The sequence below is a fragment of the Lithobates pipiens genome, unplaced genomic scaffold, assembly GCF_037356315.1.
Source record: "Lithobates pipiens isolate NorthernLeopardFrog02 unplaced genomic scaffold, aLitPip1_a1.2 Scaffold_13, whole genome shotgun sequence".
In the NCBI taxonomy this organism is placed as follows: domain Eukaryota; kingdom Metazoa; phylum Chordata; class Amphibia; order Anura; family Ranidae; genus Lithobates; species Lithobates pipiens.
The window spans coordinates 165,116,871-165,135,677 of NW_027507718.1; the positions used below are offsets into that span (position 1 = coordinate 165,116,871).

The window sequence follows — 18,807 nt, forward strand, 5'->3', positions numbered from 1 at the left end:
TCAGTCAGTGATCACTGTGAATCCAGTTACAGTTTAACTTACACCGGAAGATTGTTTGCTGTTTATTCACAACTTATTGAGTCAGATGCTTTACCATCCAAAATCTCCTTGCATGCAATTAAACATCAAGGGCTAGATGAAGAACAACCAAACTGCCATACAGCAATACAGGACTACTTTTACCTCCCTCCCCACTTCCGGGATTTGTTTTACTGAAGCTCATAGAGCTATAATTCACCAAGAATTCTCTGTAAGAGCACTTGTTATTTACTGTTCTGCATTTATGTGTGGCGGAGCAGTAGAGAGGGGTCTGACACTCATTCTTCTGCTCTCCTGTACTTTGTTCACATAGGTATTGAATGCACTTAGTTGAGCACAGAGATTATAGTTCTTACTGTTAAATGTTCACTATTTGGTATCTAATTGCCATTTGATTATTGATTACGTTCTTATAAGGGATACCATTTTACACTATAAAAGTTCATGTTGCTCACCCTTAAGTGCCTTTATCTTATTAGTAAACATACCTTCTGATTTACCACAGTTGTACTTCTCTTCTACTGCTGTGTTTTGCACTAATACTGCAAATTAGGTGTGCCAGAGGAGTTGGGACTGTTCTTGGGGTTGAGAGGCATAGTACGGAACCAAATATACTTAAGCGGCTCCTCCAGGGGGTAGCGATACACAAAAAATGCAAAAACGGCTCTGACAGGGAAATAGTTATTCCTGTTCATTCAGTTGGTGCAGTTGAATCTGCACAGATAGAGATTGGGGAATGTGTCCCCAATCTCTTTTCTCTGTCTCAAAAATGAGACATCAGGTCTGTTTGGACCCCTGATATTTCACCAAAGCCCTCCAACAGGGCTGCTCAAAAAAATAAAAAATTGTAAAAATAAATAAAAAAAGAATAAAAAAAACTACTGACACTATACACTACCCTACTGATATCATCCACTGCAATACTGACACTGTCCACTGGTAAGTTTATATTTTCACAGATACATTTGTTTTATTATATTTTTTTTAAATTGTCCTTACTATTTAGTTAGTCCTTGCTAGTTAAATTCTTAAAATAAAGGGTGCCCAACTCTGGTGATCTTTGATGTTTTTCATGTTGTTCAGTTAGATCTCCACCTCTCAAAGGTTACTTACCCTTGGTGCAAAGGAACCTACCATGCATGAAGATCCAACAGATAGAACCCAAAAATTTAAACAGAGGAAACTTAAGCAGAGAGAGAAACACAATGGAGTGACCACATATGAGCAGGTCAAGGTAAGCAATGAAACAGGAAACAAGGGGAGCAGGTCAGGTTACGGAGTACTGAATGCAGGGAGCAGGGTACTGGAAACAAGTAACAGAAAAGGTGCAGGGTCAGGTACAGGGACAAGGCACAAGATCAGGCAGGGACATAGCTCAAAGGAAGAACACTGACCTGCTGGACTTTAGTTGAGGATGGAAATAAATAACTCCAAGGTGCAGTTGCAGGTCAGGTGCAGCCTAATTACTTGGATAAGCTGGCTTCTGGGAAACAACTGCTGATGGCCACCCGAACTGCACTCTTCAACTCCAGGAACAACAGTACCACCAACAGGGTCCCAGGTACTGACATAAGTCCATAAGACAGTGGATTACACCCTCTGCTGGACACCACAGTGTTTACTGCATACCAGCTCACCTGCCCTCTATCTATTCATTAGAATGCATGTGCTTCCACTGTGGAGATAAATTTACAAGACTTGGGACTGAAGAAATATCAGGGTGCCATGACGTGGCTCTGCATCTTACACATGTATTTGCAAATATGTGCTAACTAAACCCCTGTTTTTAACGCAAACCATTCAATGGGATAATTCAGTTGGTGGCAGACTAGTTGGCGAGTTGAGCTGGGAATTTTCTTTGGCTTAGTTTTTTACTGCATACTGTGACTGCATGTTATGTTGAATTATATTTAATTTGTATAATGCAGAAATAATGCTACAGAAAGCACTTCTTGATAGGAGAAAGCCAGGTCACATGATGTTTACAGGTCATGTAGCTGAGCTCTTCTCCACTTGAAGGCTGAGTTCACACTGTGTGCGGCGCAGCTCACAGCAAGGGGTCCGGTGAGTCCCTATTCCCTGTTTCAGGCCCAAATGACGTCCAAATTTTTGGCTGAAATTGAGCCAAAAATGCATAGGACTCTTCTGTAGTGTGCTCCGCGGCCGCCCCAGAGATGTGTGAACTGGCTCCATTGAGAGCCGGTCACACTCTCCTGTCATGTGAATTCGCAATAGTGTGAACCCAGCTGGAATATTTTTGCTTACTCATTCAATTAATTAATTGGAGGGCATATTGCTAAAGCTCACAGTTGTGCTTTTTATTGCTGTGAAATGGGACATGGCAATTGTTGAGGTGGAAGCAGCACAAAAGAGTTGGTCTATGGGAAAAATCTTGATCTGCTTGTCAATTGCTATTAACATCTTATGATACTTAGAAGAGGACCCAACTCCATGTGGCAACTGGCTAAACCCTCAAAGCAATCTTCCTGAGAAGATGAGCCATGCAGTTGACAATCTGAGTTTGATTTGAAGGAATAGGCTTATTGGAAATTGGCTAAAATATTTATTTTTTACAGGTACTTATATAGTGCCATCAATTTTACACAGTGCTTTACATTTATATTGTACATTCACATCAGTCCCTGTCCTCAAGGAACTTACAATCTAAGGTCCCTAACTCACATACACACACATACAAGGGCCAATTTAAATAGGAACCAATTAACCTACCAGCATGTGGAGCACACGGAGGAAACCTACGCAGGCACAGGGAGAACATGCAAACTCCAGACAGGTAGTGCCGTAGTTGGGATTGGAACCAACGACCCTAGTGCTGCTAGGCAAAAGTGCCAACTACTTAGCCACTGTGCTGCCTAAAATAATGAGAACAGATGTTGCTAGTGCCATTCTGCTGAACACCACCACTCATAAGCTAAAGAGATAAAGTGGGGGGGGGGGGGGGACGATGCCATACTGGAAGTGAATCAATTTTGCGTGCCTCACAAGAGGCATGGCATCGTCTTCTCCCTTTCTGTCACTCTAAACAACACATAAATTTGTATACTGTGCCTCTGTGCTGAATTTTTATATAAAGCGCTGCTCGAGCACTTCTCCCTTGCTGTAGAAGTGAGGCAAGTTATTTTCTGTGTCAGGTGGGATGTTAATGATTATGGAGAGAATAGCAAACAGTTTTTAGGCCACCACCATCCCATGAAGCTAGGAATTATGGAAAAAATAGCAACTTGCTTTTAGACATCACTATCTACAGTAGTGAAAGTAGTATGGACAGATCTGTTTGCTCACTCATATGGTTCATGCTGAAGATTAACAGATGATTTGGATAATAGGAATGTTAAGCATTTAAAAAGCCTCAAAGATAGAACTGAAGTATTTGTCAAATATGCAGAAATACCAAATATGTATGCACACTTAGGGAAATGGTTTTGTATAAATTGGAAATCGGTTCTGCCAAACAGAAATTGAATTAAAAAGGAAGGGAGTCCTGGCACAAAGTTGTACATTCTATTAAGTTATAAAGTCAAAAAGAACTAGAAGAAAGGTTGCTTATTGTAAAAACATATGTTCTCTTTGTGCATAGTCATATATACTGTATATTTATATAGAGACCAATTTGTACAACTGTGTTAGTGTTATTTACTCAGCCATGGCCAATTTTAGCTCACGTGGTAAAGCCCTTTCTTCATCTCACTCACTAAAAGAGGGTCAAAATTGTCAGACAGGGTGTGCACTGTTTTTCCTCATTAAGGGAGTTGCACAATGCATAAAATGCTCAGGCAAATATCTCCAATCCCATCATTTTTGGAAAGACTCTGCCAGCCTATGGCCAGACTAAATGAGGCCCATCTTACAATTCTCTTAAAACATGGCACCATAGATTTTGTTTTAAAAGAGATTTATTGCGGGGTAATGTTACTGGTTTAATTTATTTTATCCTAGCATCTCAGGTTTCTTTTACAGGTGCTCTTGGGCAGCCAGTTATTCAAATCTACATTTGCTTTATTTTCCTTAAATTGCAATACATTCATTAAATACTATAGTCGGCACTGCAATTTACCTCACCAAGGTGAATGGAATTACATGTAATAACACAACATTTCCACCCATTATGCCATTTTGTCATTATTTCTCCGTGATATGTCATGTCCTGCTGATTTTTGCATCATTGTCATCAACACTAACAGTAACATAATTTTCTATTAGCTATGAAAACTGATCCTTTGTGGTGTACCATTGCTAATGTTCCCAATGGTATAATTTATTTTGTATAACTAGCCTATGTCCTTTGTTGTCTTTTAATCAGTTCTGTACTCATATACTTATGTCACCTCTAATCCTCAACTTTTTGTACCAGGCTATTATGAGAAACATTGCCAAATGTATTCCAAAAAAAGTATATATATTACAATAACAGTATTTACATCATTCAGATGTAAACAAGATTTCAATTTCCTTGTAAAACAGATTATAGTAGTTTAGCATATTCTGCCTTCAATAACCACATGCAGATTTGTCTGTGGTTTCAAGTAGGGTTCAGGTATGTTAGGCTGTGTTACTGTATTTTTAATTGCAACCCTCATGATAGGGTTGCCACCTTTTCTTGAAGTCAAACCCGAACACTTTAGCGGTGTGCGGCAAAATTTTTTTGGAGTATACATAACAAAACGAAAAAAAAAAAATGTAATACAAATAGATTTAAAACCTGTATAACCTTTTTAAAAACTGTGCTGCACCATAACGCATGACAGTTTTTTGACATACATTTTGCTGCAGGTGAATGAGCGCAAAAGGTGTGTGGTTGTGTTACTAAGACTTAATGTCACCACTGCACACCTACAAAAGGGCTTTGTGTGTTTTTGTGCATTGCAGGAATGTGTGCAAAATTGCATGTGTTTCTATAGCGCACAAATGTCTACCTAGGGCAGGGGCGATTAGTTAAAATTCATGGCTGTTCGGTCACTAAAATTTTCTTCCAGCCGAGGTCCAAATTGCTTTCTAATATAACATAAAAGTAGGTACATCACATCCATATTTCAAGTAAAATAAAATAAAATCACCTTACATAAGGTGTCCCCATCAGAGTGCCCCCTTAGATCAGTTGCCCCCATCAGAGTGCCCCCTTAGATCAGTTGTCCCCATCAGAATACTCCATTACATCTGTTGCCCATATCAGACTGCTTCCTTACTTCAGGTGTCCCCATCTGTGTGTTTCCTTACATCAGGTGCCCCCAGAGTCCCTACTTACATCTGGTGTTCCCATCACAGTGCCTCTTTATTTAGGTGTCCCCATCACAGTGCCTCCTTAATGAGGTGTCCCCGTTAGAGTGCCTCCTTATTCTGGTGTCCCCATCGCAGTGCTTCCTTATTCTGTTGTCCCCATCAAAGTGCATCCTTATTCTGGTGCCCCCATCAGAGTGCCTCCTTATTCTGGTGTCCCCATCACAGTGCCTCCTAATTAGGTGTCCCATCACAGTGCCTCCTAATTAGGTGCCCCATCACAGTGCTCCCTTATTCTGGTGTCCCCATCACACTGCTTCCTTAATCTGGTGTCCCCATTACAGTGCTCCCTTATTCTGGTGTCCCCATCACACTGCTTCCTTAATCTGGTGTCCCCATTACAGTGCCTCTTTATTCAGGTGTCCCCATCACAGTGCCTCCTTATTTATGTTTCCCCATCACAGTGCCCGTTATAGTCTGGTGTCCCCATTACAGTGCCTACTCATTCTGGTGTTACCATCACAGGGTCTCCTTGATCAGGTGCCCCCATCATCACAATGCCTCCTTAACCAGATGTCCCCATCACAGTGCCTTTTTATTCTGGTATCCCCATCACAGTGCCTCCTTATTCTGGTGTCCCCATCACTTTGCTTCCTTAATCAGGTGTCCCCGTCACACTGCTTCCTTATTCTGGCGTTCCCATCACACTGCCTCCTTATTCTGATGTTCCCATCACAGTGCCTCTTTATTGTGGTGTCCCCATCACAGTGCCCCCTCATCCGGTGTCCCCATAACAGTGCCTCCTTAATCAGGTGTCCCCATCAGAGTAACTCCTTACATCAGGAGTCCCTCCATACATCAGAGTTGTCCCCCTGTACTCACTGATCACACTCTGTATATATGGCAGCTCCTCCTTCCTCTCTCCAGTCATATAAGTCACATGACAAGGGGATAGAGGAAGAAGGATAGACTGCCTTCATTCCTTAGAAGTCTGTGCTGCAGTGCCGGCTATCTATCGCCACCTTCAGGCTGATCCTCTCTCCAGGAAGCCGCAGTCCGACATAGGAAGCCTCAGTCTGTTCTGAATAATGAGTCAGGTTTTCAGGCGGACTAAAAACCAGACATGATTTAAAAGCTTGGATCAGGTGGCAACCCTACTTCATGACCAGGAAGCAAACAACAAAGCTACAGAAATAATCTTCTGATTAATCAGGCATTGCAGTCAACAATTAAAGTAGAACTATAGGCAAACTTTTTTTGAATTTTGGATAGAGTAAGGGAGAGATAAAACCCATCAGATTTTTTTTTCGCCATCTTTGTCCCATGGTGGATATTTCCCTTCCTGTCCCATTGCCAAACAGGAAGTAAGGGGAAATTCCTGCAAATTAAGAAAATTCCTTGGGGACCCCCAGCTCACCAGAACTAGTGTCCCCATTAGAAGATTCCCCCTCTAAATTTGTGATTTTTTTACTTTCACTTTCAATAATAATTATAAACGGTACAAATGTACAAATAGGGAGGATGAATCTCGTTAATGGGGGCACAAACAACAATAAAAACTGACAAGTGTTCTAATCACTCTACACTCTGTTGTTTGAAACTAAACAAAAAAGTTTTTCCTTTAGTTATACAGTAAAACTTTGGCTAGAGAGTAACTTGGTTTGAGAGCGTTTTGCAAGACAAGCAACATTTTTAAAATAAACGATATGCGAGTAGTGTCATGTCACAACTGAGTATAAAAGAGAAGAGAGGTGCCTCTAAGTGTAGCGATATGGTTACATTTAATGAAAGTACAACATTTAGCAACTAACATGGTTAACGATTAAAAGAGGCACCTCTAAGTATGCAGGCATCCGGGGTAAAGCTGTCCACATAGACCATCCTCCGCACAGCCATCAACGTCATCCCTTCCACACTGTGCTCCATGAGCGCTTTAAGCCTCACCTTCAGATCGCTCTACTGCAGGTTAGTTTTCCCAGTCATGATTGGACTGACAGCAGATAGAGCTGGCAGTATGGAGGGCGGTCTATGTGAACAGCTTTATCCCGGATGGCTGCATACTTAGATGTGCCTGTTTTAATCATCAACCATGTGAGTTGCTAAATGTTGTACCTTCATTAAATGTAACCATATTGCTACTACTACACCTCTCTTTTCTTTTATACTCTGTAGCTCCTGCTGGATTTTGCTTCTAATCCTATTCTGACTCCGATTGTTGTGAAGTGACTATCCCTTGTGAGACCTCTATGCCTGGCCTGTATAAGATATAATCACTGGGGACAATCCTCATGAGATAGTTTTAACTCACCAAATACCGATTCCATCCACAAGATAATTTTATTCTGAACATCAGGTTACAGAAGATGACAGGATACAAACAGATGAATAGGTTGTAGTATTTATGCAGTCAATAGATGATATTGTCTGTAGCTTACAATGCAGAATACATGTGCCCTGCTACATGTGGCTTGTAGCTGGATCCATGACACAGGAAGTACAATAACATGAAGAAGGGTGGAGCATTACATATAAAAGAAAGTGTGTCATAACATAAGGGAAAATAAACTTGAGAAAACAAGTGCATTATCACAAAAGGTCACTAGATGGTAGCATGTGAACTAAATATAAAACGTCCACAGAAATGATTAGGTAAGCCATCTATATAAATTCCACGCCCCATTGGGGGGCACAAATCCCCTTGTGGAGGCTGCCATTTGTGGATGGACATTTTATGGTTACACAATCTGGTCACAATGCTACAATCTTTTTATATGGACTATAAACTGAAGGATTTATGAATAAATAGTTGTGCAATGAATGAACTAATTTTCCATAATTTGTTATGGGGAAATTTGCTTTGATATACAAGTGCTTTGTATTAAAAGCATACTTCCGGAACTAATTATGTTCACAATTTCAAGGCTTTAGGGCCGGTTCACACTGCAGGCGAGGCGAGGCGACTCCGACTTGCCTCGCCGCGACCTGCAGCGGCCTCGGCGGCGACTTGCAAATGACTTCTGTATAGAAGTCAATGCAAGTCGCCCCGAGGTCGCCCGAAAGTAGTACAGGAACCTTTTTTCTGAGTCGGAGCGACTCGAGTCGCTCCTCTCAGAACGGTTCCATTGTACAGAACGGGGGCGACTTGCGGGAGCGAGGCGAGGCGAGTCGTGTCGCCTCGCATCGCCCGCTGTGTGAACCGGCCCTTACTGTATTTTATTAGGCGTACATTTACCTTTGTAACATCTTGTGTTTGGTTTAAAATGTTGCTTTATGCAAAAGACAAAAACTCCTGAAACCCAGTATTTGCAGACAGCATGACAACTTGTTAACACAATACGATCGACAGATAGTGTCTACTACCCAACCATGGCTGCTAATCTAGACACTTTTGTTGCTCTTTTACAACACCGGGGCCCCTTTATCTGAATTGCTGCTTTTGTGTGAAAGTATTTTCTGTGGTAGTCTAATATCATTGTACATGAATTTCCTGTATACAGTGCTGTACACTCCTTTATTAGGACCATGGAACAGGTATACATTGTATCGTTACAAAGATCAAATAACAGCTTTCACCAACACCATTGTATCATGACCTGAGGAGGGAGGGATACTTACTGGTACTGAGATGGAGGCAGTGAGATCTTCCCCGTTATGAAGCTATAGTGCAAATGTATACATAGTATTTCACTTGTGCTTTCCTGGGGCGGGGGGGGGGGGGGGGGGGTTGGTGGTCAGCAAAGCTTGCTTTCCGAAATTATTTTAGAGTTGTGCTAAAGCAGCCTGTTGCTAACTACAATTAGAACTGAAAAGTACCAGCAAAAGAGTGGAGTGTTGCATATGAATTAGCGCAGCCAAGTTTTTTTTTTTTCTAAAGAACCGGATTAGAGCCACAGGCTCTAATAGGCTTTAAAATAGGGTGAACTTGGGACGCAAAGCATTGTATCTGGAGCCCACCCAGATGTGTCGCTGTTGCAACACTGTTCCGCCTCCCGGGCAATCGGGAAGCATATGAAACCTGGAAGGTATGAAAATCTGTTTCCCGATTGGCCAAAAAGTCAGGCGATCCTGGTGGATGCCTAGCATCGGGAGGAGAAGAGAGGAGATACTGTGGAAGCTGCTCCAGGAGAGGCCACCAGAGCAGCTTTATCAGAGCCTGCCATTCTCTTACGCCCACAACCAGGGTGAGGACAGTGGGTGGTGGTGGTGGTGGGGGGCTGTGTTAGTGCCCCAGGGGGTAGTGCTGCTCCACCAGCAGCCCGAAGGGGGGGTTGTTTGCCACTCCCCCCCATGAAAAAAAAAAAACATGAGCCGCCACTGGCTCCAGTGCCATCAGACACTTCCTGGTGTGTTGGATAGTGTTTCCCCCATCATGCTTCTGTGATTCCTTCCTTTTAACCATACTGACCACCAACATACATACAGAAAAGTACAAATCTTCTTATGATAGCAACTTGGAGTTAGCAACAGGGTCACTTTAAGTAACAAGTTTCAATACAAATGGTTACTGCTGATGAAGTTCATTTTCACTTTAAGCATTTTAGTAAAATGCTTTCTTTGTGAAAGATAAAAGTGCAATATTCAGGTGAGTATATTGAAGGAATACAATATAATAATGAAGAAACTTACTTGAAATTTTTTTCTAAATTCTTGCTCCTGTTTTTTATTTTTTTTCAGGTTTGTTTCATTTCTCCAATTAGTAATTAAAACATCTTGCTCCACTGGATAGCTTGGAAGAAAAAAATGTTTTTGTTCATATAACAATTGGGGTAGAAACATGCCAATTACTTGCAAATGCACAAATTTATATTTCCAAAAAAAAAAAAAATAGCCTTTGCTTTAACTACTATAGTGTTACTAGCTGTAAATGAAAAAATTGTACATTTCCACTTGTTTCTGAAAAGAAAGAAAAACATTATCTTCTAAACTTCTGTATCCATACTATATACTTTATATAAATTATTAAAAAAACAAACAAAAAACCTTGTACTCATATATATATAGGAACCACCAGATTTCCGTGATACATATGCAGGCTCTGTTGCTACACAATTTTGTTTTACCTACCTGCAGTCTACCTGCAAGACGACTAATAGACAATAGGCTTATTAAGGCAATGCATTTCCTTTGTTGCTGACATAAGGAGGTTAAGTTACTAGAGGAGCTAAAAATCTTCATTCAAAAAATAGTAAGAATAAATTATCCAGTCATGTGAAAAGCAGTTCCTGTTCAATGTGAATACTAGTAGACACACGTGCAGAACTGAAAAAATTGTTTTGCATATATGTTACTAGTTTTGTTTTGTTTTCAAATACATTTAGTGTGGGTTTTAGAAGTTTTTACATTTTGTTACTTTTTCGTTAAATTTCCTTTTGAATTCTGTGTGAAGAATAGTTGGTTGTTAAGTAGCGGGCCTGGAAGCCAGCTGCCGCGTCCTTAAAGGGGTTGTAAACCTACGTGTTTTTTCAGCTTAATGCATCAAGGTGAAAAAACACCTGTCAGTGACTGACCCCCCCAGCCCCCTGTTTTACTTACCTGAGGCCTCGAACTTCACCCACGGGGATGTGCTGTCTCTCTGCCCAGGGTTCTAGGCTCTTGATTTGATAGACTGATAGTGGCGCAGCCATTGTCTCCCGCTGCTGTCAATCAAATCCAGTGACGCAAGCGGTGTGGACGCCAAATGCTGGATTCAGGAGTGCGCTGGCAAGATAATCCCCTGGGAGAGCACTTCTCCTAGGGGGTTATCTGATGTGGGGAGGAGCCGCGAGAGCCACCGGGGGACCCCAGAAGAGCAGGTTCGGGCCACTCTGTGCAAAACGAGCTGCACAGTGGAGGTAAGTATGACATGTTTGTTATTTAAGGGCCAGTTCACACCAGATGCAGTTCCGTTCAGTTCACTGCATTTTTTTTCTGCACTGAAAATGCATGCACAGTGTTTTCCCTTGTATTCCAATGGCTCTAGTTCACACCATGCAGTCAGTTTCTGGTCAGTTTCCAGTGCAGAAACTGACCGGAAACTGACTGAATGGTGTGAACTAGAGCCATTGGAATACATGGAAAACACTGTGCATGCAGGTCTTTAAAATCACTTTAAGGCTGGGTTCACACTGCTGCGGGGGGGAGATCCGGATGTGATTCGCACCGCACTGCAGTGCAAATCACATCCGATCTCCGTAGCGATGCGAGTTCAGCCATACAGATAGTATGGCTGAATTCGCATCGCTCCCGCAGCAAACTCGCACGGGACCCTTTTTTTGGTCCGCAGCAGAATCGGATCGCATGGGTGTTCACACCATGCGATCCGATTCCTGTGCGAGTGTGCAGATCACACTGCGATATGCGGACGGATCTGGGGGTGTCATTAACATATCACTGACACTCCCAGCCGTCCGCATAGGGCAGTGTGAACTGCCGGCGGGAGGTATGCGATGCGGGAAAACGCCACGGATTCGCGGCGTTCCCGCATCGCTATAGTGTGAACCTTGCCTAACAACCAATGAGGCATCAACTGAAATGTAAACAAAACAATGGCAGTCATACAAAATTCTGAAAAAAAAAACAAGCGTGGCGTTCCTCCGCAAACAACCTCAGGCCCTTTTGGGTCTGGTATGGATACTAAGGGGCACCCCACGCCAAAACTTTTTTTTTAAATGGCGTGGTGTCCCCCAAAAATCCATACCAGCCCCTTACCTGAGCATGCAGCCCGGCCGGTCATGAAAGGAGGGGGCGAGTGAGCACGCCCCCGAACTATACAGGCCACATGCCCTCAACATGGGGGGATGGGTTCTTTGGGGAAGGGGGGCTCTGCACAAAGCACCTTGTGCCCATGTTTATGTGGACAAGGGACTCATCCCCACAACACTGGTAGGGGGTTGTGGGGGTCTGCGGGCAGAGGGCTTTAACAAGGGGGTCCCCAGAGCCCTGCCCCCCCTATGTGAATGAGTATGGGGTACCCCTGGCCTCGTTGAATGTTCTCAGTGGACTGCCTGATGCTCTGGCTGTCATTTCTTATATATGCTTGCAGGATTGGCGTCCAACCGAGTTACGAAGGTTCAGCCAGACAGGGAAGCAATTGTGGTCGGAGGAAAAGGGAAAGCAGTTGCCACTAAGGGACCATCCACCTTATTACCAGAGGCTACTATAAGCAAGCTTGAGCAAGTACCAGAGCAGTGTTCTCACCAGCCGGGGGGTGGTAAAGAAGTGGGAAAGCTTGAGCCGCTGCCAAGCCAGGGACCCAGCAGGTTAGCGGGGGTGGCACTTGAGAAGTGTACAGCTGGTTAGAGCTTTGGAGATATGGTGACGACTGGGATCTGGAAGTCTAGTGAGAGACTGGGAGCTCAGTGAGTGAAGACCTACAGTGGGATACTATGAAATAAGAGAAGAACTATTCTGTGTTACCAAGAGTTATGTATGACTACCTTTAGGGACTGTTGCAAGTTAAGTTATCATAGGAGACAGCGGCCCTACCTATACAGAGGTGGCATCCAGCTGGAGTCCTTTCTCTGTATAGCTGTCTACCTATAGTTTTAGAAAAAATAAAAATAAAAGCAAGAACAAGTGGGACTTTATATGAGCCGTGACCATCCAGTACACAGGACTCCATCCCCAATATTTGATAAAAAGAAGGGAAAGGGACAAAAAATGGGCAATGGGACTTTATATGAAACAAATTACTTAGGGTAAATTAATTCAATCAATATAATATATTAAATTACTAATTTATTGGAAACACATCAAGAGGTAGTACAGTGGGTATATTGATAATAATCAGATATATGATATACAGAGTTAAATAATATAATAAGTATAATAATCGCATAGTCCAATAAAATTCATGATACAATGGTAATAATGAACACGACATAGTAAACAGTAAACCGACAGTACATTCCAGAGTGTGTATATAGTAATAACCAATAAACTGAATTGATGATTGAAATAAATCAAACCCATAATAGAATCATGGCCGCTGGGGCATGGCATCCATTGGTGAAGAGCTCGACGCGTTTCGTGGATTGTCTCCACTCATCAGGAGCAGCTGTATATTGGAACACCTGTGATAAATCATATGTTACAATAATGATCAATGGTAATTGATTATATACATAGGCAAAGAGCTCAACGAAATGCGTCGAGCTCTTCACCAATGGATGCCATGCCCCAGCAGCCATGATTCTATTATGGGTTTGATTTATTTCAATCATCAATTCAGTTTATTGGTTATTACTATATACACACTCTGGAATGTACTGTCGGTTTACTGTTTACTATGTCGTGTTCATTATTACCATTGTATCATGAATTTTATTGGACTATGCGATTATTATACTTATTATATTATTTAACTCTGTATATCATATATCTGATTATTATCAATATACCCACTGTACTACCTCTTGATGTGTTTCCAATAAATCAGTAATTTAATATATTATATTGATTGAATTAATTTACCCTAAGTAATTTGTTTCATATAAAGTCCCATTGCCCATTTTTTGTCCCTTTCCCTTCTTTTTGTCTACCTATAGTGTCTCGGAGTCTGCCAATTACCATTGCATTACCATTGCATCCACCTAAGGGTGTCCTAGCCCTAACCTGCTCCCCCATACTTCTTGTTAAGAGACAATAAATCTCTTGTTCACATTCAAAAAGTGACTGGCGGCCATCATTTCATCTTGCATTACACTCACTATGCCTTTTAACCCACTTTACAAGGAAGGATGTCAGCTCTCCCTGACTCTCGAGGTCACCATTAGGCCTCTAGAGGTCCAGGCCTTTGCTACATGTGCATTTATTTATTTTTTGCCTTGTTTTTTTTTTTGCACTTAGCCTTTACCTAATACATTTAAATTTTTTTAGGCGTTGACTGTAATATCTAGATCAGCAGATAGCACTGCTGTACAAAGCTGCTCTTTTCTTTTGTATCCGATTATATCTCATCTTTCTTCCTTTGTTAATTAGCTTCATTAAGTTAGTGTTTAACCACTTCAGCCCCGGAAGAATTTACCCCCTTCCTGACCAGAGCACTTTTTGCGATTCCGCACTGCGTCGTTTTAACTGACAATTGCACGGTCGTGCGACGTGGCTCCCAAACAAAATCGATGTCCTTTTTTTCCCATAAATAGACCTTTCTTTTGGTGGTATTTGATCACCCATGTGTTTTTTTTATTTTTTGCGCTATAAACAAAAATAGTTGAGTGACAATTTAAAAAAAAAAGCATTATTTTTTACATTTTGCTTTGCCAGTCGGCAAGCGGTTAAGGAAACCCACAGAACTTTGCTTTGCAATGCTAATGATTAAAAAAAAAAGAACAGAAAAAAAAGAAAAGAAAATTAACCACTTGCCGACCGCCTAACGCCGATGTACGTCGGCAGAATGGCACGGGCAGGCATAAGCACGTACATGTACGTGATTTGCCTCCCGCGGGTCGGGGGCCCGATCGGGCCCCCGCCCGGTGCCTGCGGCGGTCGGTTTTCGTTCGGGAGCGATCCCGGACGAGGGGACGGCCATTCATTCATGGCCACCCCCTCGCGATCGCTCCCGACGAATAGAAATCCCCGGTGACATCACTTCCTCTCCTGTAATGTAAACACAGGAGAGGAAGTGATGTATTCTCTCCTCCGTGTCGGTATTTTTCGTTCCGACACGGAGGAGAGCGGATCAGTGAGTTGCACCAACACATCCCACACACAGTAGAACATGCCAGGCACACTCACACCCCCCCTTTACCCCCCGATCACCCCCCCAATTACCCCTGCCCCCCAGTCACAGTGACACCAATGTCATTTTTTTTTTTTTTTTTTTTTTTTTTTGCATTGGTGTCATTTGTGACTGTAATAACTGTTAGGGCAGTTAGAGTTAGCCCCCTTTAGTTCTAATGTACCCCCCTAACCCCCCCAATAAAGGTTTAACCCCGTGATCACCCCCCGTCGCCAGTGTCACTAAGGCTGGGTTCACATTGCAGCGGTTTATGAGAACGAATGTGATTCGCACCGCACTGCAGTGCAAATCACATCCGATCTCTGTGCGATTCGAGTTCAGCCATTCGCCGCACCCGCCGCACCCGCCACACCCGCCGCACCCGCCGCAAATTCGCACGGGACCCTTTTTTTGGCCCGCAGCAGAATCGGATCGCATGGGTGTTCACACCATGCGATCCGAGTTTGCAGATCGCACTGCGATATGCGAACTGATCTGGGGGTGTCAGTAACATTTCACTGACACTCCCAGCAGTTCGCATAGGGCAGTGTGAACTGCCGCCGGGAGGCATGCGATGCGGGAACCCGCCGCGGATTCGCGGCGTTTCCGCATCGCTCCAGTGTGAACCCAGCCTAATAAGCGATCATTTTTCTGATCGCCGTATTAGTGTCCCAGGTGACGCTAGTTAGGCAGGTAGGTATTTAGGTTCGCCGCAGCTTTTTATAGCGCCAGGGACCCCCATATACTACCGCATAAAGCCCCCTGATTGCCCCCTAGTTAACCCTTTCACCAGTGATCACCATATAACTGTTACAGGTGACGCTGGTTGGTTAGTTATTTTTTTATAGTTTCAGGGCACCCGCCATTTATTACCTAATAAAGGTTTAACCCCCTGATCACCCGGCGGGTGTCATTTGTGACTAATAACTGTTAGGGCAGTTAGGGTTAGCCCCCTTTAGTTCTAAGGTACCCCCCTAACCCCCCCAATAAAGGTTTAACCCCGTGATCACCCCCCGTCGCCAGTGTCACTAAGGCTGGGTTCAGATTGCAGCGGTTTGAGAACGGATGTGATTCGCACTGCAGTGCAAATCACATCCGATCTCTGTGCGATTCGAGTTCAGCCATTCGCCGCACCCGCCACACCCGCCGCACCCGCCGCAAATTCGCACGGGACCCTTTTTTTGGCCCGCAGCAGAATCGGATCGCATGGGTGTTCACACCATGCGATCCGAGTTTGCAGATCGCACTGCGATATGCGAACTGATCTGGGGGTGTCAGTAACATTTCACTGACACTCCCAGCAGTTCGCATAGGGCAGTGTGAACTGCCGCCGGGAGGCATGCGATGCGGGAACCCGCCGCGCATTCGTGGCGTTCCCGCATCGCTCCAGTGTGAACCCAGCCTAATAAGCGATCGTTTTTCTGATCGCTGTATTAGTGTCACAGGTGACGCTAGTTAGGCAAGTAGGTATTTAGGTTCGCCGCAGCTTTTTATAGCGCCAGGGACCCCCATATACTACCGCATAAAGCCCCCTGATTGCCCCCTAGTTAACCCTTTCACCAGTGATCACCATATAACTGTTACAGGTGACGCTGGTTGGTTAGTTATTTTTTTATAGTTTCAGGGCACCCGCCATTTATTACCTAGTCTCACTAGTGTACCCCTAAATTTAGGGGTGTCTACTTTCCAAAATGGGGTCATTTGGGGGGGGTTTGTGCCATCTTGGCATTTTATGGCCTTCAAAACTGTAACGCCCTTAGAAAGCCTGAAGGCGGTGCTTGGTTTTCGGGGCCCCGTACGCGGCTAGGCTCCCAAAAAGTCCCACATATGTGGTATCCCCGTACTCAGGAGAAGCAGCAGAATTTATTTTGGGGTGTCATTTCACATATGCCCATGGCATGCGTGAGCAATATATCATTTAGTGACAACTTTGTGAAAAAAAAAAAAAAAAAAAAAAAGTTTGTAATTTTCCCGCAACTTGTGGCAAAATATAAAATATTCCATGGACTCAACATGCCTCTCAGCAAATAGCTTGGGGTGTCTACTTTCTAAAATGGGGTCATTTGTGGGGGTTTTGTGCCATCTTGGCATTTTATGGCCTTCAAAACTGTAATAGGTAGTGAGGAGTGAAGTCAAATATTTACGCCCTTAGAAAGCCTGAAGGCGGTGCTTGGTTTTCGGGGCCCCGTACGCGGCTAGGCTCCCAAAAAGTCCCACATATGTGGTATCCCCGTACTCAGGAGAAGCAGCAGAATTTATTTTGGGGTGTCATTTCACATATGCCCATGGCATGTGTGAGCAATATATCATTTAGTGACAACTTTGTGAAAAAAAAAAAAAAAAAAAAAAAGTTTGTAATTTTCCCGCAACTTGTGGCAAAATATAAAATATTCCATGAACTCAACATGCCTCTCAGCAAATAGCTTGGGGTGTCTACTTTCTAAAATGGGGTCATTTGTGGGGGTTTTGTGCCATCTTGGCATTTTATGGCCTTCAAAACTGTAATAGGTAGTGAGAAGTGAACTCAAAAATTTACGCCCTTAGAAAGCCTGAAGGCGGTGCTTGGTTTTCGGGGCCCCGTACGCGGCTAGGCTCCCAAAAAGTCCCACATATGTGGTATCCCCGTACTCAGGAGAAGCAGCAGAATTTATTTTGGGGTGTCATTTCACATACGCCCATAGCATGTGTGAGCAATATATCATTTAGTGACAACTTTGTGTAAAAAAAAAAAAAAATTTTTTTTTTGTCATTATTCAATCGCTTGAGGCAAAAAAATAAAATATTCAATGGGCTCAACATGCCTCTTATCAATTTCCTTAGGGGGTCTACTTTCCAAAATGGGGTCATTTGGGGGGGTTTTGTACTGCCCTGCCATTTTAGCACCTCAAGAAATGAGATAGGCAGTCGTAAACTAAAAGCTGCGTAAATTCCAGAAAACGTACCTTAGTTTGTAGATGTGACAACTTTTGCGCAAACCAATAAATATACAATTATTGACTTTTTTTTTACCAAAGACATGTGGCTGAATACATTTTGGCCTAAATGTATGACTAAAATTGAGTTTATTGGATTTTTCTAATAACAAAAAGTAGAAAATATCATTTTTTTTCAAAATTTGCGGTCTTTTTACGTTTATATCGCAAAAAATAAAAATCGCAGAGGCAATCAAATACCATCAAAAGAAAGCTCTATTTGTGGGAAGAAAAGGACGCAAATTTTGTTTGGGTACAACATTGCATGACCGCGCAATTACCAGTTAAAGCAGCGCAGTGCCAAAGTGTAAAAAGACCTCTGGTCATTTACCAGCAAAATGGTCCGGTCTGAAAGTGGTTAAAGTATAACTAAAGGCAAACTTTTTTTTTAGTTTTGGACAGATTGGAGAGGAAATAGAGACCCTGTCAATCCTTATTGCCGTCTGTGCCCGTTAGGGAAAGTCATCCTCTCTATTTGTCCTGTTTACCATTATCGTTGAAAGTGTGAAAGTAAAAAGAAAACCCCAAATTTTGGGTTGTCCCCAGAAAAGTAATAGATGGGAAATCTTCCAATGGGGACACTAGTTCTGGTGAGTGGGGGTCCTGTTTGGCTATGGGGCAGGAAGTGAAAGGAAATCTCCACAATGGAACAGAGATGGCGGAAAAAAATCTGACGGATTAGAACTCTCCCTTACTCTATCCAAAATGAAACAAAAAGTTTTGCCCATAGTTCTACTTTAACTTGGCAAAGAATGCCGTATGTGCAAGGACATTTTTTAAAAGGGATTTTTGCTTGCACAAAATGATTTGATTGAAGTCAGCACAACTTCACCTTATTTACTAATCTGAGACCAGCATTAGATG

At 42.9% G+C, this 18,807-nt stretch overlaps 1 protein-coding gene across 1 annotated transcript in view; it reads right to left on the reverse strand.

The window, feature by feature from the left end:
• LOC143974426 (FYN-binding protein 1-like) overlaps nt 1-18,807 on the reverse strand; it is a 449,689-nt gene that overhangs the window by 215,632 nt on the left and 215,250 nt on the right. Inside the window, exon 6 of the mRNA XM_077475803.1 lies at nt 9,901-10,000. Coding sequence (XP_077331929.1) covers nt 9,901-10,000 — 100 coding nt within the window. The remainder of the gene's footprint in view (nt 1-9,900; nt 10,001-18,807) is intronic.